This window comes from Semicossyphus pulcher, unplaced genomic scaffold, assembly GCF_022749685.1.
Source record: "Semicossyphus pulcher isolate SPU_LCO1_2020_fin unplaced genomic scaffold, fSemPul1.0.p SCAF_52, whole genome shotgun sequence".
Lineage (NCBI taxonomy): Eukaryota > Metazoa > Chordata > Actinopteri > Labriformes > Labridae > Semicossyphus > Semicossyphus pulcher.
In genome coordinates this window covers 15,038-36,818 of record NW_027211729.1, presented here as the reverse complement: position 1 = coordinate 36,818, position 21,781 = coordinate 15,038, and the positions used below count along the sequence as shown (strand labels likewise).

At 47.7% G+C, this 21,781-nt stretch overlaps 1 protein-coding gene across 1 annotated transcript; it reads left to right on the top strand.

The window, feature by feature from the left end:
* The first annotated feature begins 999 nt into the window (after nt 1–999).
* Nucleotides 1,000–20,107, top strand: crb2a (crumbs cell polarity complex component 2a). Its single transcript, XM_069682209.1, has 13 exons — nt 1,000–1,066; nt 10,867–11,559; nt 12,284–12,479; nt 13,904–14,043; nt 14,976–15,146; nt 15,223–15,336; nt 15,529–16,482; nt 16,924–17,495; nt 17,918–18,083; nt 18,310–19,180; nt 19,278–19,394; nt 19,667–19,793; nt 19,886–20,107. The coding sequence occupies exons 1-13, from the start codon at nt 1,000–1,002 to the stop codon at nt 20,105–20,107; spliced, it is 4,410 nt and encodes a 1,469-aa protein (XP_069538310.1).
* Nucleotides 20,108–21,781: the final 1,674 nt, after the last annotated feature.

The following is a 21,781-nucleotide window of genomic DNA, read 5'->3' as shown; positions in this document are numbered from 1 at the left end:
GACTGGATCTGATGTCGTCGATTTTACTTCTGAAGTGGTCTGCAAAGTCCTCGCAGAGGGCGTCCGTTGGTGACTCTGAGGATTTTTTAAAATTGGTGTTGGTTAAAAGGTTTAATGGTCTCCTCTCCCAGGTCCCTCCCAGGTCCCTCTCTTCCTGTCTCTCTCTTCCTGTATTTCTCTCTTCCTGTCTCTCTCTCTTCCTGCAGTCTCTCTCTTCCTGTATCTCTCTTCCTTGTGTCCTCTTGCAGGTCTCTCTCTTCCTGTGTCTCTCTCTTCCTGCAGTCTCTCTCTTCCTGTATCTCTCTTCCTGTGTCTTTCTCTTCCTGTCTCTCTCTTCCTTGTGTCCTCTTGCAGGTCCCTCTCTTCCTGTCTCTCTCTTCCTTGTGTCCTCTTGCAGGTCTCTCTCTTCCTGTCTCTCTCTTCCTTGTGTCCTCTTGCAGGTCTCTCTCTTCCTGTCTCTCTCTTCCTGTCTCTCTCTTCCTGTGTCTCTCTCTTCCTGTCTCTCTCTTCCTTGTGTCCTCTTGCAGGTCCCTCTCTTCCTGTCTCTCTCTTCCTGTGTCTCCTCTTGCAGGTCCCTCTCTTCCTGTGTCTCTCTCTTCCTGTCTCTCTCTTCCTGTGTCTCTCTCTTCCTGTGTCTCTCTCTTCCTGTCTCTCTCTTCCTTGTGTCCTCTTGCAGGTCCCTGTCTTCCTGCAGTCTCTCTCTTCTCACTCATACACTCCGGTCCGTCCTGAGCAGGTGTTGTTCCAGCCCGTGTTTTCCCGCCGTCTCTTTGCTCTCACGGCTGATTAGCCTCAGTGAGTGCGGAGCAGGGAGGGCTGTCTGTGTCACTTCACTTCATTAGTGTCCAAACACAGACGCTGTAGTATGCCAGCTTGTGAACACAGAGCGGACACACCGAGAGGAGCTCCTGCAGCTCACAGCAGCATGACACACCTTTAGGATACTTCTTCTTCACATCGACCTCCTGGTCTCTCTCAGACCAGGTGAGCAGTGTCGCCATGGAGTTGGGGAAAGTTCACCTGAACCTGAAGACGCTGCTGCTCACCATGATGATGTTCAAATGGGGTGAGTAAGAACAACACGTCTGTTTTTACTTGATCGTGTCTGTGAGCCAATCAGGGTGCAGATCACCTCAGAGCCTCTCTGTTGTTTGTTTAATCCTTCAGTGTGAGAGCGACAGGTGAGACGGAGAGCGCTCTTTACCTCACACACACTAACTGGAGTGTCTGATCAGTTGTCAGAGTGCATGTGAGCGTGAGCAGGAGTCAGGAGTGTCATCAGCGCTCTCAGAGATGCTGCTGCTCCAACAATAGTGCACAAGTGGATTCTGGGAGGAGGGACTACTTTCTGCTCCCACAGACTCAAATAGATGGAGACAAGTCGGGGGGGGGGGGGGGTCCTTTGTTACAAGTGTGTGGAGGGTAATTAAAGAGGAAAATACAAACATGTTCAGAAGCTGCCGTGTGATTGGCTGGTTTAAAGTAGGTGTGTCTCATATTAAACATGATTTCAGAGTTTCCTGCTCCTCCTGCGTGTCCATCAGACTCCCGCCTGCTGAGCGTCTCTCCTCAGTCATGGATCAGTGAGCAGCTCATTCATAACGTCTGTGCATGAATGGAGACGCAGAATGAGGTCGCACACAGTCTCTGCACAGCGTTCCTCTTTGACTCCTGCAAACCAAAGAAAGCTTCGGTGTGAAACGTCCGTGCTGTGAGGAGTTCTCTCTTCAGTTTAAAACATATAAAGTAACAAACATCTTAGTTTGGCTGAAATATGAAAAAGACTCTTTGTCCTGTAGTTGTTGTATATTTCCAGATGATGACACGTGTACCAGCAGGTTTCTTATTTCATGGTTTTGTCCCTGTTAAAGAAAAACCTTCAGACAGAACGATAACAGAGACTTCACTCGACGTTAGCTCGACGTTAGCTCGACGTTAGCTCGATACTGTGTTGTGTTAGAAACTAAGATCTCACAGGAAATGTGTGTTTAGATATTTATAATATGTGTATGTAAAAATACATACATGTCATAATATTTAGCTTTGATAGTTAAACATTTAATTCATGTGTTACACGTTTAATAGTGTTTGTAGCATTTATAACTTCTTCTTCTTCTCGATACATTTTTACAGATATCAACTTTCTGAATATTGTTTGACTGAAGACTCGTTTAAGAAGCTTAAAATCTCCAATCAAAGTTGTTTGTAGAGAAACTTCAGTAACTAACTGTTGAGGGTCCGGGGGGAGACGGGTCATGTTGGGGGGGGTGCAGAAGGGTCTCAGACATGTGACTGTGAGAACAATGTGGAGTGGAACTGAATCTTAATGTGATCTGTGTGCTCTCTAACGAACACATCACATCCATGAACACAGCAGGACAGGAACTGACCCTACAGGCACACCGTACATTGGACACATGACCTTCCTATTTGACTGATAAGAATAAAACCATCTGCAGACATGTTTAACACAGCTGCGTCTCCACTGCAGGAACCTTCCTTCAGACCAGGAACCTTTAGTGGAACTCTGCAAGGACCAGGATGTAGATGAAGTTCCAGGGACACTGTTGACCTCTGAAACGTTCCTGCTCGGGGTCAGGGTTTCAGTTCCAGCTTCAGTCATCGTTGTTGTTTTGTTGTGCTCAAAGACATCCATTGCTTTTTTACTTATGCACTTATGTGCGTCATCTTTCGAGGTCTGTAGACAGAGGTGGCCTCACAGGCAACAACCTTTGAGTTCCCGGGAAAGTAGTTCCTGGGACTACGTGTTAGTGGAAATGTGACTAAAGGCTCCATCAGGAGCTCCAGTGCAGATAAAGCTGCTTGTGATTGAGATGGAAACTCTTTAAAGTTTAAAATCATGAATCTTTTGAGACTTCTGACCATTCACACACACACACACACACACACACACACACACACACACACACACACACACACACACACACAGGAGCACTTCAGGTTCAGGCTGAGGACACTTCATGTACGGAGAACACAGAGACCGTCCGATTATCACAGTAACTGATGATATCATATCATCACACCGCTCTGTGTGTACAGCGGATCAGCCTGTGAGCACTGTTCCTGCTGGCTGTCACTGTCTGATCTGTGTGTGTGTGTGTGTGTGTGTGTGTGTGTGTGTGTCCTCCTTATCTACAGCCATGATATATCAGAAGATAATTCTTTATTGATCCCCAGAGGGGACATTCAGGATTGGTCTAAAGAACATCATTATTGATTATTGATTATGAGACAGCTACAGGTGGTTTTGTTTGAGGTGAGTCAACAGGAAGTAGTGTAGGTTAAGTGTGTGTGCCACATTGATGAGGGTTTTAATGAGTTGGATTTGAGGTCAAAGTGTCCGAAGAAGAAGAGCATGTGAGAGAGAGAGAAGAGGTGACAGAGGTGACACATGCTCTGAAGCTTGGCGCTGTAATCTGTGCAGGTATCCTGCCACCAGGAGATTAGAGGAGCAGGGGGGATTGGTCCAAAGAGGCCAGAGGGATTACAACAGGGAAACGCTGCAGAGGTCAGGGAGGTCATCAAACCTGCTGGGTGAAAGGGGGGGAGGGAAAGTCGGATGAAGAGCAGAGGAGGGTGGAGGATAAGGAGAAGGTTCTGGATAAGAGGGACAATGAAAACCAAGAGAGACGAGATCATCGAAAAAATATAAACATACTCGTGAAACTGTAAGTTGTGGAAATAAAAACACACATTTGTTTTTTATTCGCCCTCATTTACAAAGACTGAACCTCCTCACATGATTCAAATGATGCTAGCTGGATGCAGACCTTTGAACCACTGAGCTAACCGGTTAGCTCGTCTGCTATCTTGACATGAAACATCGACTTCTTTGGTACAAAGTATTTAAACCAATCAGCAGCACAGGTGAGATAAAGCAGTTTGTTGAACCAGAGTGATAACAACAGTGATGTCAGCTAGAGACGAGAGACGCCTGTTTCTCACAGATGTCCTCTGCGTCTTAAAGAAAACAAACGTTTTTTGGTCTACCTGGGCGTCACGGTCCATTTACATTTACATAAACACGTCATTCTACATGAGGTGTGATTTATTCAGGAAAATCTGCCCCCCCCACAGAAAGTGTCCCTGTCATTATGAAGATGAAACGTTGACGTTCTGTCTGATAGGAAGACGCTCAGTGAGCTCACCAACAGAGCTCAGGTGTTTGTGCGACTGATCGCTGCTTTGACATATTTTAATGACATTCTTCTGTTATCAGATGTCGTACTCAGTCGCACCACAGTTGTGCACATTGAAATCTATTTGCGCAGTGGTTCTAGACGCCTACAGCTGTGAGAGTTGCAGTGTTGTTGTGTTGAGTTTGATAAAAGACAGCAGAGACAAGAGAAAGAAGTTCAGGTTGTAATAAAATGGATGGTGCAGCAGCTAATTCGTTAGCTTTCCCTGTTTTGTAATCTCTGTTGTGTTTGTTTGTTGTTTGCTAACGGTTGGAAAGTTCATGTCAAAGTTCATCAAAGTCTGTAACAGTTAGGGAGTACGGTTATTCAGCATCTTCAAAGGGAAAAAAGCAGTGAGCCAGGACTGGACCCCTGAGGAACACCACTTAAGATGTCACATGTTCAGAATGATTCCAGTGAAAATTAACTTCCAGACATACAGACCATAGACTGTGTGAAGAATCGTCCGTGACACCTTCCGTTGGTTTCTCTGTGTAAATGAAGCCTCGAGTTCGGGATATGGCCGCCACCATGTTGGTTTTCTGGAGCCAGAAGTGACCATATTTGGTGGTTGGTGCGAGGAGGAGGGGCTGACAAGCAGCAGGTGTTTCCCACAGAAGATTCTTATTGAGACTGACTGCAGTATGGAAGCAAATCTGTCCCACCTGATTTTAAAATGTTAAAGCCTTTGAGTTTCAAACACTGAATTTTTTTTACATTACAGTTGTGCATCTGAATTTTTTGCCTTTGAATTTAAGTCTTGTAATTTTCAATAACTCATTTTCACGTTCAAAAATTCAAGCTATAAAAAATTCAAACACTAAAAAGTCAGGTGCTCACATTCAGTGGGCGAAATTCAGATCCCAAAATACGAGTTAAAAAATTCCGATGCAAAAATTCCGATGCAACATCTGGGACACCAAGAGAGAGCAATCTGTCTCAGATCGAACCAACATCCAGCCAATCAGGTTACGCTGGAGATACACTGCTGTTTGGCTTTTTGTTCGCGTACACAACCGGCTACGTCATGAACGTGATTGTTCACATACTTGTCTCTACACTACGTGTGTTACTGGAGGATACCTCTAGAGGGCGCTCCGGGAAGGCGTGGCAGCCATCATGCGTACACACAGGCTACGCGTAGTTAAAAGCAAGAATATCTCCGCCTTAATGCTCTGTTGGTCACGTGTGGCATGGCTGAGTCCAGGAAGAAAATGACTCGACAACTTCGCTGCTTTATCGCGTTCATTAATCGGTGTCTTTTAAGACATTTGAGAAAGTTAGCTGGGTGGAGCGTACACTCGCCGCGCCGCTGATCACCACAAATGTGTCGTCTCTGCTTATGCTGTGCTTTCTTAAAATAACGTTCTGCCACGGAAACATCGAGTAAATAGAGGGCACAATCAAATCGGTAAACACGTCACAGTAATTAAAACTCACTAAATATAAAATATGACTTTGGTGTAAAAGATCACATGAACTGGTCAGCTGGAGTTTGGATTAATGTGTGATGTTCTGCCGTGTGCGGCTGTGGTTGCAAAGGTGACCTCAGCTTGTTTTTATGATGGCGGAGCGCTGACGTGCACAGATGACAAACGTCTCCAGAAGTAACTGTCATGAACTTAAGTTTGTATGTTATCCTGCTGCACACTGACCAATGAGTTTAAGACGATGTCTAATGTAAACGGTGCTGGGGGTAACATGTTCCAAAGTAATCTGTCAGAGGACTCGGATCACTTTGTTGTTGTGACGAGTAACACGTCAGAAAATGCCATATTTCCATTTTTCAGTTTTTGCAAATGTTGAATTTTGAAGGTTTTAAATTGTCAAAGTCAGGTGAGACAGATTTGCTTCCATACTGCAGGTGTTTATTTATCAGACTAAAGAGGTAGCTGACTCGCTGCTCGCTCGCCCGGTGAGTGTACCAGGCTGTAAACACGTTCATTTCTGCTGTTAGCTTCTGGAGCCTCAAGTGGACACTCAAGGAACTGCAGATTTTTGCACTTCTGCGTTGGCTTCATTTTTGACACCAGAAGTTACCGCTTGATACAGATTCACGATCTGATTCTATTGAGATAAATGCTCAAAGTGTTGGAAACAGCACTGCTTTAGACAAACGTTTATTTGACTATATGTGGTTTATTGAACAGATAAACAGGTTTGTGGTTTGAAGAAAGGCCTGGCTACGTTCATTCCTTTGTGACACTTGACTGGACGGTGTTCCTGTTTGACTTGATGTTTGACACAACAACCCTCGAGTTAAGTTTCTTATCAAGCAAGCAAAAGGATCACCACCTCAATCAGTTAACATGTTTATCCTGAGCTCCTTCTTACATCCCGCAGAACCTAATCTGAACCCTCGACAGCCACCTGGGACTCTCCCTGTCTGCAGGTGGCTAACACTCTCCTGCAGACCACTGTAATCTGTCAGGTTTAAACAGAGTTTCTGCAATCTGTGAGGGTCAAACACCTGTCTGCAGCTCAGACGGAGGGGTGGAAGCACGTCAGTCAGAATTAGGAAAGACAACAACCTTCTGCTTCTAAAGGGAGATGCTGGGCCACAGAAGTAAAACTGCCTGCTCCTGGAAGACTGGCTTTACTGTGTGTACAGCAAACGACACCCTAATCCGCACTGAGACCATCCATCAGACCAGGGACAACTCACCCACAAATACACTTTAATAGGGTCCAAATCTGAAATACACTTCAGAGGAGGAATTGCTGTCATTTCTCACTATATAGAGGTTTTTCCCTTGTTATTAAATCTGTGTTATTAAAGTCTCTTGAACAACTGAAGTAGCCAGACTTATATTATATCTGTACTTAACTGACACTCATATTTGTAGTACAGCTATGAGTCACTTTGGAAACTTGGGAAACCTCACATGATGTCTGCAGGAGAGATTATATAACAATACAGATCACTGTTAACTGGTGGAAACAACCAGGTTTTCTTTTTCCCCCATTGAATAAAGAGAGTACCTTTGTTTTCATGCTTGTAGGTCTTGGGATTAGGTCACTACAGCATATTTTTCAATGACTTTGTGTAATTAGTAATGACTGTGTAACTGGGGGGTAACCACTGTAATCCTTTGTGACCGGCTGAAGGAGGTCCCCAGACTTCCTGAGCTGTTGGCCGCTCTGGGTCAGAAAAAAACTCCTGAGGAAAAACTGCCAGTCATGAAGGCAGCATGGAAACGACTACAGTAGACCACACAGGTGCCTGAGGTGGCACAAGTTAAAATACCAGCGCCATGGAAACCGTGACTAAAGTGCACAGAAGAGAAAAGGCACCAAAACCATTTGGTCAAGTTTAGAAAAAAAGATCATGGTTTGGGTTCAAATAACCACTACTTACATTGTTTTGTTTGGTTACGTTGTGTTTGTTACGTTGTGTTTTGTTACGTTGTGTTTTGTTACGTTGTGTTTGTTACCTTATGTATTGTTACGTTGTGTTTTGTTACGTTGTGTTTGTTACCTTATGTATTGTTACGTTGTGTTTTGTTACGTTGTGTTTGTTACGTTGTGTTTTGTTACGTTGTGTTTGTTACGTTGTGTTTGGTTACGTTATGTTTTGTTACATTGTGTTTGGTTACGTTGTGTTTGGTTACGTTGTGTTTTGTTATGTTATGTTTGTTACGTTGTGTTTTGTTACGTTGTGTTTTGTTACGTTGTGTTTGTTACGTTGTGTTTTGTTATGTTATGTTTTGTTACGTTGTATTTGGTTACGTTGTGTTTTGTTATGTTATGTTTGTTACGTTGTGTTTTGTTACGTTGTGTTTGTTACGTTGTGTTTTGTTACGTTGTGTTTGTTACGTTGTGTTTTGTTACGTTGTGTTTTGTTACGTTGTGTTTGTTACATTGTGTTTTGTTACGTTGTGTTTGTTACGTTGTGTTTGTTACGTTGTGTTTTGTTACGTTGTGTTTTGTTATGTTGTGTTTTGTTACGTTGTGTTTTGTTACATTGTGTTTGTTATGTTGTGTTTTGTTACGTTGTGTTTTGTTATGTTATGTTTATTGTGTTATGTTTTGTTACTTTAAGTTTGTTACGTTACTTTTCAATAGGATACATTTTTTCAACACGATACGCACCACTATCACCATGTGATAGTGGTGTTAGTATGGGTGGTGGTAATTTCACGTAATCCTGAGAAAACTTCTTGAAATGAACAACATTGCTGTAAACCGACTGAGTTGATGTTCACTCAGAGACAAAATAGTTTTTAGGGTCATCAAACCAAATGGATCATCCTGAATGAACATGTCTAAGGCTGCCATCACACTGAAAAAGAACTTGACATCTGCTTAATAAGTTTTCTTTTAAGCTTGATTTTGGGAGATAATACAGTTTATAAATGTCTTGGTTTTGATTGGACGTTAACTCCTTCCCCTGGCCCTTTAATAATAGAAAGGTTGGATTATGTGTTGGTGTATCTCTTCACTCAGGTTGTGAACTCTGAATCGCCTGATTCAATCCTGATATTGTTCCTAATTGTTGCCAACTTTTGCAACAAATAAGTTTGCTCCCTGTCTCACTGCTGGTGTCTCATTAAATATTCTCTCTCTGCCCCCTCCTCATCCATAACTCCCTTCACTGTTAATAACTTCCACTTCAGTGACAATTTGGAGACAGGACACTGATCAAAGAGTGGGGGGGCTGATGGGGGCTGATGGGGGCAGTGTGAACAGGGAGTTGAGACTGGCCTAATAAAAGGAATGTGGAGCGTTTCCACACAGACCTCAGGGCATCGACTGGTGGGGGGGAGACAGTGTAGTATTGTAGTTTTTCAGTAAACGACCCCCCTCCCATTAAAGTGTTTATTTCCACTTTGTGAAATGACAAACAGAACGCCCCCCCATGCTGAGAGAGGCTATTCATAGGACAATACACAGTGTGGTCATTATTTACACTGGCTACAGGCTAACTGAGACGAGAAACACCATTTATGTAACAGAAGAACCGACCTAAAGTTCATTAACAGAGGAACTGGGTTCATCCGTCTTTGTGACACAACACTGAACAGTTCCAGGCGTGGCCCCTAGAGGCCCTCGGCTGATTCTGAGACAATGGGTCGCTGAGCACAGATTCGTAAAAGTCCTGCTAACCAAGCAGCCTCCTCCGTCCAGTGCAACTTTTCCTGCCATATTCTGCACGATTACCTAAACGTCTGTTGTTGGGTTAAACCTGCACGTAAACTGAAGAAGTTTGTTTATGATACCAGCTCCCGTCCAAAGCTTCCCTCAGGCAGAGCCGTACTGATGTTCCTCTCTGCAGGCTGTATCAGAAACACGGAAACTGTCAAACACATTTTAATCTGCACACTTATTTTCACACAGGCATACTGGTTTTAAAGAAGTATGATCCTATAGAAGTCTATGAGAAAATGCTCCTCCTTCTCACTTGGTTTATTCCCTCTGTACACATTTAAGTCTTAATCTCTAGTTTCAAGCGTAGCAATGCGTTCCACCCTCTTGTCCAAATATGGTCACTTCCATCGCCAAAACAAGATGGCATCGCCAAAATGCGAAACCCGTGGCCTAAACAGGGTTCATAAACCATTGGTGACGTCATGGAGGCCACGTCCACTCTTCTTTACAGTCTATGTTCTTCACTGACGTTAATCTGCTCATGTGAGTTTATAGGCCCAATCTTAAAGCTCCCGCAGACTCAGCTGAGACACCAACGTAATACAGTCTGGATGATCATGTCACTACTTTCTGAACAGGTCTACAACGGCCAATGAGAGAGAAGGAAAAAAAGGGGCGGAGAATGGGAAAACATTAGCCCTGAGGCTAATGTTAGCTAGCATGCTACTGTTGATGGAAAGCTAACAGGTACACTCTGACCTCTGGAAGAAGTCGAGGAATCAGCAGAGAGGAATATCTGTGAAGTTTCTCCTTCTGTGTTTGGTGCAACAGATTTTAATCTGAGCGGGACGTTTGATCCCAGAACTGCTCGGTTCAGTTTCAGGTGAATAACTTGATGTTGGATCTTACACAGAATTCAGACTCCAGTCTCCTGGGTCAAAGTCCTGCATGGTTCAGATCTACCTGTCTACTGAACAGTGAGAGACTCAAGCACCAGCAGTGAGAGGCGGTGCTGCAGTGGTCATTGTCTGACTGAGTGCACCTCCTTTAAAAAGCTCACATAGTTCACTCGTTCAGAGTTCAGGCGTGTTTGACATGAGCATGTTCCTTTGACATGATGCAGAGTCTCAGTATAGGCGGGATGTTCGAGTCCAGAACACGGCCCAAAAGCAGACTGTGTGACGTGTGTGTGGGGGTTAAGTTGTATAGTGTGTGTGAGGATTTAACACTCCTGAACATCAGTGCCAGGAAGGAGTGAGAGCAGATTAGGACGTCAGGAGGAATGAGTGTAACAGGTTTAACTGCAGGTCGACACGCTCGGTCGTCTCAGTTCATCCTCTTGTGTGTTGCTGCTGAATGGAGACGTTTTCATATCCTCCCAGCAGAATCCTTTTAGTCATGTGACTGACCTGACGTGAACCATGGTCTCATTCTCTGTGCAGGTCCAGTCCAGGCCACCTGCAGGAGGAGCGAGTCACTGACACACATGAACCTTAAATGAATCACATGAAACCTGTGCGGGACATTAACTGTCAGAAGGACAGAGTCTGAGGGGTTTAACATTTCTGTTGTTTTCCAGGAATCCTGTGTAACGCCACGTCGGACAGCTGTTTGTCCGCCCCCTGTCAGAACGGAGCTTCCTGCGTGGACAACCTGGATGACTACGCCTGTATCTGTCCCAGAGGGGGGGTCAGATTCATGGGAAAGAACTGTGACGAACTGTACGACGCCTGCTCCTTCTCTCCATGTGAGAACTGCACCAGCGTCCCAGGAACCACAGAGTACCACTGCACCTGTCCGGAGGGGCTGACAGGTGATAACTGCACCGAGCAGGTGGACGAGTGTGAGAGTAACCCATGCTCTGAGCCCCGCTCTCTGTGCGTGGACCGGCTGAACGGGTTCTTCTGCAGATGTCCTGAAGGGTTCGGAGGTCAGGACTGCAGGACTCATGTGACCGACTGCATCGATGAACCCTGCAGGAACAACGGGACCTGCGTGCTGAGACCGGAGGGGTTTCAGTGCCACTGTGCACCTGGCTTTGAGGGAAACACCTGTGAGGAGGATGTGAACGAGTGTTCCTCAGAGCCCTGTCAGAACGGAGCCATCTGTGTGGACGGAGCGGCACAGTTTCACTGCTTCTGTGTGCCGGGGTTTCAGGGCTACAACTGTGAGATCGACATCAACGAGTGCGCTTCACGACCCTGTGAGAACAACGGCACCTGCATCAACGAGAAGGACCACTACGAGTGCGAGTGCCTGCTGGGGTTCACAGGTAGCTACAACAGACACACACTCAAGTCAATGTTTGACACACTGCTTTTTGCACAAGTATCTCCCATCAGCTGTTTTTGATCCCTTGTGAGTGTCCCTGACTTCAGTCACACATAAAACTCACTCTAACCTCAACCGTAACCTCTGACCCCCAAATCAATGCTTCACCAATTGGGACCAACTTTTCTGTCCAGTTGCACAATCATCCCCCGTCAGCTGGCCTTGTGTGCGTCCCTGAACGTGATCATAAGCAACGTGTTCACAGTCTTCAGCCTCCTGCGTGTGTGTGAATGAAGATGTTTAATGTGTGTCATCATGAATCATCTCCTCAGAGACACATCAGCAGTGACACACACTCTCTGCGCTCCTCTCCTTCAGGTCCCAGCGTTGTTGATCCCACACTGTTTGGTTGGTTCCTGATAAACGGAGCACGAGGAGCATTTTAAGTGCTCTGTGAGACGTTTTCTTATCTGCAGATAAAGTGGAGACAAAACACTCGTCTTGCTTTTCTTACACTCGTTTCCTTCAGCGCAGCCTGCTCAGTGTCAGAGCAGCTTCCTGTTATCAGAGAGTGTTGGCTCAGATCAGCAGCGCAGCATTCCCAGCTGTCACTCTGTCAGTCTGTGACAAAAGGGTCCATCAGCTCAGAATAGACGCGCTGATGGAGATACAGTGGCACTGATCACTGAACCACAATAACTACATTTACCTGTCCCCCCCCACAGGAGTGAACTGTGAGCTGGAGATCGACGAGTGTGAGTCGAGTCCCTGTCGTAACGGAGCCACCTGTCACGATCTGATCGGCATGTACTCCTGCGAGTGTCTGCCCGGGTTCGATGGCGTCGACTGTGAGGTGGATGTTGATGAGTGTGCCAGCGAGCCGTGTCAGAACGGAGCCGACTGCCATGACATGGTGAACAGGTAGGCTGGTCCTTTACGCTCTGTAGGAGATACACCAGGGAAGGTTAGGCATCACCTGACCAGATGGGAATTATGGAACTGTCCCACATGCACGAAACAAAGGCAAATATCAGTCTTCATTTACTTCCATCGTGCGTGAGCGAAGGCTCCAATCAAATGTTCATCTCTTGTGACAAAGTCAGGCGGAGTGACGGCTCCATCAATAATCCACAAATGCCGGCTGAGCGAACGTTGCCAAAGATCAGCAAACATGAAGGCAAAGCGAAGACGCTCTCCAACGCAGGAGAATGTGAACTGAAGTGAAACAGGTTCCAGGTCGGCTGAGAAAATCTGTTCATTCCAGCTGTGTTGAAACAGGAAGCTGTTCTGCTGAGTCATTACACAACATGCCTTTTAATACTTTAGGTTTGATGATACATTTACATCACATATCATTTTGCAGCTGTGCTCACGGTGATGTGATCTTCAATGTGACCTTCAGGGGTTATTTCTGTCTCACTTCAAACCCTGGATGAGTTAATAAATGGACCCACAGGGCACAGAGGTCAGACGACCTCCACCTTAAAGCCTGTGTCGTGTGAGTTCTCTGTCCTCCTAACTAAAAGAACAGCCTTCACCTTTCACCCTCAGGTGTTCATGGGATATTTGGGCTCAGTGCCGACACCATGGGGCTCACCAGTCGGGAGGTGGAGCCCGTGATGTGTTTGTGCCAGCAGCCCAAAGTCTCATAATCCACCTCTCTGATGAAACATCCCAGAAATGTCTTTGTTTGGCTGTGAATGACCGAACACCGCCTCAGTGTGTGAACTGGATTAGACCTGTTATTTAATCTCACAGCAGCAACCTCAGAGAGGTGAGCTCCCTGCAGTTCCTCTGGTGTCCACTTGAGGCTGTCTCCAGCAGTGAGTCAGTCCCCATAGAGCCCCATGTTAAACTTTACAGCAGAAATAAACATGTTTACAGCCTGGTACAAAAAACAGTTTGGGTCTCTATAGCTCATTTCTCTCTTCATGACAACTGTACGGGGAGAATCTTTATACAGCTCACCTGTTTACATTATATTAAGGCTTAAAGTGATGCAGCATTAGGGGCGTGGCCTCTCTGAGTGACAGCTAGGAGCTGCTAGCTGTCCACGCTCTTGAATATGGCTAATAGCTGGCTAATAGCGACGGCTAAGATACCAAACTAAAGGCTTGAAAATATGTGAACACAAACCAGCGGCTGACTTTAAAGAGAATACGGCCGCTTCCTATTTACAGTCTATGGTCACAACTCAGTAACAGCTTGAAGAGTAAAATATCTCATCAATAAAAACTGTTTAATCCCCTGCCCACCTTAGATTCACGGGTAAATCCCTGTGCATGTTTCCTGTCCAGGTGTTGCTCTGTCTCATGTGTATAAAACTTTCTTTGTATTTCCTGCAGCTACGAATGTGACTGCAGCGACACGGGATTCGAGGGGGACCACTGCGAGGTGGACATCCCTGAGTGTGCCTCTGATCCCTGTCAGCACGGGGCCACATGTGTGGAGAGGGTCAAAGGATACACCTGCCTCTGCTGGCCAGGTACAGAACTACACCACACACTGCAAACATTTCTGCACCAGCGCGAGGTCAGGCAAAGGAGCCGAGGCCGCTGTCCCTGAGCCCAGAACACTTTTAGCTTCTCACGTTATCACCACAGAGAGACGCAGCGCGCAGGACGTCTGTGTGAAGCTGGAGGATGAATTAAACACGACTCTGTTCTGATCATCAAGTCGTTACGAATATATTCATTAACAAATCTCTCATAAAAATACCAAATGTTCTAAAATATCAAATTTAAATTAGTAAAAAAAACTGTAATAGACCAAATGTACACATTAGAGTGTGCAGTCAAGCTAACAGCTCTGTGTGGCTTCACAGCATGCTAACAGTGATCGTATCAACAATGATGATACTAAGCCTTTAATATGTACTATGTTCACCATCTTAGCTTAGCATTTTAGGATGCTACATTTGCTAATTAGCAAAAAAAATAATCTGCTTGACAAACTGAAATCGGCCTGACGGTGGCACCTGAGGGGAGGTCAGAGGATCACAAAGTCTCTGCAGTTCGTCCTGACGGGAACATGAATGGGTGAACCAATGTTTACGGTGATCTATCAAAGAGTTGTTGAGATGTTTCAGTGAGAACCCAAACTGCTGGTGACACTTCAAAGTCAGCGGAGTCAGAGGATCGATCCTCTGGGAAGCATGAAGCTCAGAACAAAGGCTCAAGGTCGTCAATCAGAGTATTACTGTTGATCAAAGCGGACCAGCTGACAATAAGCTGGCATGGCTAAAAACAAAACAAGTCAATGTGACACCGTATGTAAGAGTTCAGTGGTGTGAGGCTCCTCTGATCGGGTTGACTGTTGTACATATTGATTAATATATCAGTGAGGAGTCTTTGGTTTGGGACTGAAACATGTTAGTGTGAATCAAACATCCTGCACGCTCTGTTCTGTGTTCTTCAGGTTTTGAGGGATCCAACTGTGAGGTGGACATAGACGAGTGTGCCGACCGTCCCTGTGAGAACGACGGGGAGTGTTTTGAGCGCTCCGATCTGTCTCACTGGGAGCTGGACTGGGAGCTCAGCTTTGCAGACGCAGCCGGATACATCTGCCAGTGTCAGCCGGGGTTCGCAGGTCAGTACAACTACAGAGAACTGTTTTCATACCTTTTAAACTCTTCTGACATTCATCTCACTTCTGTCCCGTTCAGGAGAGAACTGCTCGGTGAACATCGATGAGTGTGAGTCTGAACCCTGCCAGAACGGAGGCACCTGTGAGGATAAGATCAACGGCTACACCTGCACATGCCCTGAGGGCTTCCTCGGTCAGTCTGCTTTCAAACATGTTCCCACTAACGCTGTCCTTCCTATCAGTGCAGAACTTCAGGTCCGTAAGACTTCAGAAGATGGACCAACATGTCGCTCAGTGATTTCCAGAGCTGAAGATGGCGTCCTGTTTTATCCACCAAGATGTTCTGTTACCGGTCGTCTCTAACCCTGTGTGTGTGTCTCTGCAGGTGATCTGTGTGAGGTGAACGTTGATGAGTGTGAGAGTCAGCCCTGTCAGAACGGGGGCTGGTGTGAGGACGGCCGAGCGTCCTACACCTGTCACTGTCCGGAGGCGGAGCCAGGTGAGCTTCCCTGGGGGGGCGATCACTGCGAGGTGAAGCTGTACGGCTGTGTGGACCACGAGTGTCAGAACGGAGCCACCTGCCTCCCGCGGCTGGAGGACGGAGAACACGCCCACACCTGTTTGTGTCCTCACGGTTACTATGACGACCAGTGCTCCACCAGGACCACCTTCTCCTTCTCCTCACCTGGATTCATCCACATCCAGGTGGTGCTGGAGGAGCGGACCCGCAGGGAGGTGGAGCACCAGGGTCACCGGGGTTACGGGGTGCAGCTGCGGTTCAGGACGACCCTCCCCAACATGCTGCTGCTGTTCAGAGGAGACGAGGACACACACCTGCTGCTGGAGGTCGTGGACGGAGGTCTTCATGCTAAAGCGTCCTCTGAGGACACGGAGCTGGACGTGACGTTTCCTGGGCGGGTCAGTGACGGAGACTGGAGGGACGCTCATGTGTTTGTGGACGATGAAGGTCTGGTTCTGGTTCTGAAGGGTCCGGGCTGTGACAGGGACGGGTGCAGGGTGATAGATGGAGGAGCTGATGAGCCCCCCTTCCAGCCCTCTGAGGCCTTCGCTCAGGTGTATGTGGGCGGAGCTCCAGAGGAGCTGTTAGAGAGTTCTGTGAGTGCTGCAGGTTTCATCGGGTGTATGGAGGACCTGATGATCGACTCAAAGCCCGTCCTGCCTCAGACCCTCCCCGAGGACCAGGGCCATGAGCTGGGCTGCAGCAAGACTGAGTGGTGTCAGCCGGACCCCTGCAGCGGACACGGACTCTGTGTGGACCTGTGGACCAGCTACACCTGCGACTGCGACAGACCGTTCCACAGCGAGAGCTGCTCTGAAGGTGAGTTCGCTTCACGCCTGCAGGTTTAAAGAACATCCTGTCAAAGCAGACGTCAAGTATCAAGGTAGAGAAAATAACTCACCTGCACACATGTAGCTGTTCCATGTTCCACTCACTGAGGGCAGATCATTGTTGGTATGCTGAACAGGATCGGGCCCAGTAAAGAGCCCAGCGGGACTCCAGCTGATACACCGCAGGGCGGGATGAGAGGAGGGATTTTTGATTGACATGTCAGAAACCCCCCCCCCCCTTTGTCTAGGAAACAACATGAATTGAAAGTTTGCAGTACAGACAGCTGCAGCTACACATGCAGACAGGACGAGCTGCAGCTCTGACTGACCACTGATTAATGAATCCACATGAAACAGACTGAAGGACAAACTAAGTGGGTCCTCCCTAAACGTTTTATTCTTCGTGTTTCTCATCCTCCCTCCCTCTCAGAGTTCCCCTCCTGGACGTACGGCCACGAGGACTCGCTGAGCTTCAGCTCCTACGACGTGTCAAAGAGTCACGGCAGCAGCTTCAACGTCTCCTTCTTCCTGAGGACGCTGAAGACGGAGGGGCTTCTGTTCCAGCTGAGGAGACCCTCAGAGGAGGGGGGGCAGGTGTACTTCTCCATCTACCTGGGGATGGGCAGGGTGTTCGTGAGCTCTCTGCCGAACAGCTCCCCCCTCACAGCTCCGGTGTTTGTGAGCAGCGGGGAGAAGACGTTGCTGCAGGTGGAGGTCAAACACAGACAGGTGAGCTTTGAGCACTCAGGGCTCAGGTACGGCATCGGAGAGATACCTGAGGTGGAGGTGAACAACGGGGATCAGGTGTACGTAGGAGGACTCCCAGGAGACCTGGACTCTGATGCCTGGGGGGGGCATTATAAAGGCTGCCTGCAGGACCTGCGTCTGGACTCGGTGCATCTGGACGTGGACGCCTGGAACAGCTCAGAGGAGGAGGAGGTGTATTTACCGAGTGATGCCGAGAACGTGATGAAGGGCTGCGTCAGTGATGATACCTGCAAGGTGAGCTCGTCAGCCTGCTTTGTTCCACAATAACTGTGAGCCTGTAAGTGTTTAATATGACCAGCAGGACGTGTCTGAGTCCTTCTGCAGCACACTTTCCTGCAGCTCTGCCTTGTGTTGTGATGTCTGTGATATCAGGAACAGATGTTTGAGTCTGCTGACAGCTTCAAACATGTTAATATGACTTTAATAGATCTCCTACAGTCCTCTGATTGTGCCTGAAACAGCCTCCGTCAGTCTGACCTCTCTCATGGACCAAAGAATCACTGCAAAGCCTCCGTCACCACGGTTACATCTAAAAACAATCTGAGTGTAACTCTGAGTGTTAACCAGACGTGTCCTCAAAGGACCTGAGCAGCAATGATGATGACGCTTTCTGAACGTGACTTTCTTTGTCTTCATTACATAAACTCTCTGTGCAGGAGGAGCCCTGTCAGCACGGAGGAGAGTGCATCATCACGTTCAACGACTTCACGTGTTCCTGTCCGGAGGAATTCAGGGGAAAGATCTGTGAGACACGCGTGTGGTGTGTCAGTGACCCGTGTGTCAACGGAGGGCACTGTGTGGACCTGCCCGATGGATTCGAGTGTAAGAACAGCAGAGATGGTCTGATGTGCCTGAGCACTGATGCATGCATCACATCCAATCAGCTGTCCTGACTCTTTTTTACTCTTGAAGCACAAATAACATTCCTCAGTAGTCGTAGAGCAGAGTTCCAGTGTTTGCTCAGACCGAGAGCTCTGCAGGTCTGTTGGTGTACACCTGGTTCACTGGTTTCTGGTTCTTTAACCTGTCTCTCCATGTGGCCCCTCAGGTGTGTACAACGCCACGTTCGAGAACAACCCCGTACATTACAGCGCCGGCGGCTCACTGTCTGAGCCGGTCTCTGAAATCTACATGGAGCTGCGGACTCGCTCAGAGAACGCCGTCCTCCTCAGGGCCTCCTCGGGCTCCGACCTGCTGCTGGTGGGTCTGCTGGACTCGTCGCTGCAGGTGGAGATCCACCTGGGGAACAGCGTGGAGACTCTGACCTTCACAGGCGTCCGGCGGGTGGCTGATGGGAGCTGGCACCGTGTGAACATCTCGCGGGCTGAGCGGGGGCAGAAAGCGTCTCCATGGGTCATCACCGTGGACGGGATCACAGACACCAGCAGCCTGCCGCAGAGAACAGGAAGTATGCGCTTTCTCAACGAGAGGGGGGCCATGGTGGCCGTCGCTGAGAGCTTCACCGGGTGTCTGGGAGCAGTGAGGGTGGGCGGGGTCTACCTGCCCTTTGTGGACGAATATGAAGCCCCCCAGCCCGCTCAGTTCCACCTGCATGGGAAACCACAGATTGAGTTAGGCTGCAGCAGCGCTCCTGTGTGTGCGTCTGATCCCTGTCTGAACGGAGCCACCTGTGAGGACCTGTTCAACAAGTTCGGGTGTGTGTGTGACCTGGGCTGGGGGGGCGAGCAGTGTGAGACAGACATGGATGAGTGTGCGTCTCGGCCCTGCCTGCACGGCAGCTGTAAGGACTACCTGGCGGGCTTTGAGTGCCGCTGCCACCCCGGGTACACCGGCACGCTGTGTGAGGAAGATGTGGACGAGTGTGAGCATCACAGCTGTGAGCACGGAGGCACCTGTCAGGACGGAGCCAACAGCTACACCTGCTTCTGCCCCCAGGACTACAGAGGCCCCCGCTGCCAGTGAGTGCCCCCCCAGCCACATGTCTCCTGGTTTAAACAGGAAGTGCTGTCTGTAGAAAGCCACAGGCATTAAAGTGCAATCTCTTCTGTCCACCAGGTGGAGCTATCCTCCGATTCAGTGCGGTGAGGATGTTCAGTGTGCCAACGATGGGATCTGCACCGACGGGCTGTGGGGAGCTAACTGTACATGCATGCCTGGTTTTACAGGCAGCAGGTGAGCTGTCACTTTAAATCATCCTTCATTCTTTTCTTCTGTCTCGATAAGTTTCACATTTTACCAGATAAAAAGAAGAGAATGCAGAAGCAAGCCTCTTGTTTCATCTGTACAGCACTCACTGTGAAGCTGCTGAGGTGTCACCTGTGAGGAGAAACACGGTTTCTTCTGAGCAGCACGAAGTGTGACTCACTTCAGCGTGATGGAGCAGATCTATCTTCAGAGTCGCTCGTGTTTCCAGCTCAGGCTGACGTGTGTTCTCTGCCCTGCAGGTGTGAGATGGAGGTCGACGAGTGCCAGTCTAATCCGTGTAGAAACGGAGGTTCCTGTTTGGATCGATTCAACATGTTTGTGTGTGAATGTCTTCCCGGTTACAGCGGCCCAACCTGCGACACCAACGTATGTTAGTTTGTTTCGTTCTTCTTTTTCACTGTTTCACAAACAAACTGCAAACACATCAGCAACACGTTTCCTGTCTGTGTTCTCTGCAGAAACAGGCCCACTATCAGGGTGTCCCCTGGCTGATGGTGGCCATCCCGCTGCTGTGCTGCTGCGTGCTCATCCTCGCCATCGGTTTGACCTTCATGGTGCTCACGGCGAGGAAGAAGCGTCAGTCTGAGGGAGTGTACAGCCCGAGCTCTCAGGAGCTGGCCGGAGCTCGGCTGGAGATGGACAGCATGCTGAAGGTGCCGCCGGAGGAGAGGCTCATCTGAGGCCCCCCCCAGGCTGACACATGAAGGACGTCAGTCAGGATGTGAGCTCTGCAGACTCACCTGTGAATCTTTCTCATCCTCCCATCACCTGGGCTCACTAAGGACGTTTGTGAGGCAGAGTAGAGCCCCCTGCTGGTGGTGAGCAGGTCCTGCCTGCAGCTGCTCTGAATGTTTTAATAATCATGTAGCTGCTTCGTCTGAGGGAGTCGAGTCGTGTGCGCTGCAGAAGCTCATCAATAGGGAACAAAGACAATCAGCTGTATCAGTCTGCACACGGTAGTTTGTACTTTAGTTTGGACTGCAAAGAGGACATTTGAAGAGCTTCATCTCAGGACTCACAGACGATCTCTGCAGAGACATCGTGGTGTTTCCACACTCAGAATCAATAGATGTCAGAGGCACAAGCAGCATGACGCTCAGTCAGAAGAGCTGCAGTTCCTCTTCTGGCCACTAGATGTCGACTCTGAGAAAACTCTGACTGCTGTATTTTTGTTCTTTGTGCATCTTGGTGGGGAAACATGCTCCACTTTAAACACGCTTGGACACAAGCAAGAGTGCGTTTGTTTCCCTCCGGCCGGCTTCATGTGCTGTTTGAAATTCACGCACAAAAAAATCTAAGAGGAAAAGTAGGAAACTTTTTACACCTTCATTTAGGAAAACAGTGAGAGACACACGCCTGTGAGAGACACACGTATGTGAGACAGGGTCACAACAAGAGCTGACAATCACAACCCGCCTTAGATATCACATGAAGCAAGTTCACCATTAACCATTAGAAATAACAAGAATAATAATAATAATAATAATAATAATAATAATAATTATTATTATTATGTACGACTGAGTCTATTTCAAAGTGGAAGGAACGCACAACATTTGTGAGACGTTAATGAAGCTTCCTGTGCTGCTCGGGGATCTGAGACTGCTGCTCTCGGAGTTTCCTGTTGTCCAGTTGAATTGTGTCACAGCTGTTTCTCTTTGTACAGTTTGTATATTTATGTTATTCTGTGTTTAACTTGGATTTAGAGTTTGACTGTTAGTGCTTCACAAAGGGAGTCCCTGCTCGTGTTGGCCTCTGCAGCAGCAGCTGTGTTCGCACACGAGGGAAGAAACAGGGAAGAGTTTCTGTTAGAGAGCAAACCTCTGCTGATGTGAAGCCGCACAGAGAGCAGAGAGTCTCTGAGCGTCAAGTTCAACTAAATGTTAAATAATAAGTCAAATAAAAATTTCATCTTTAAGTGTAAATTTGGGAGAAAAACAGAACCTGTCATGTACACATGTAGGTCTGCACGTCAGCGTGTTTCTGTTTCCTTTGTTTTGTGTACAAAATGTTTGATTCAGAATGTATCAGAAACATGCAATAAACTGCGTCTGAAGTGTCACACCTCTGCAGCACCCACACATCGTCTTCAGGAGCATATCCCAGCATGCATCAGGTACGAGGACAGGTCCCCAGTCAGACACAAGAAGAAGAAAGAGAAGCTGCTTTCAGATGATCTCACCGTCCTTTGATCTGCCAAGATTCTGATCCAGCTGATGGTCCCGCCCCCAGAATATAATATAATAATAATACACAGAATACTCTATAGTGATATACAGTCACTGGTGCAGCCTGTTAGAGAAGTCAGCTGTGACGCTGCAGATAATGTAAGCACAGGTATTAAACGTACCGTC

Bases quoted from the DNA above. Each gene is read 5' to 3' on its own strand.
- crb2a (XM_069682209.1), top strand. From the start codon at position 1,000: ATGGAGTTGGGGAAAGTTCACCTGAACCTGAAGACGCTGCTGCTCACC. The intron at 11,560-12,283 runs GTAGCTACAACA...CCCCCCCCACAG, and splicing joins GTGCCTGCTGGGGTTCACAG to GAGTGAACTGTGAGCTGGAG. The intron at 14,044-14,975 runs GTACAGAACTAC...TGTGTTCTTCAG, and splicing joins CACCTGCCTCTGCTGGCCAG to GTTTTGAGGGATCCAACTGT.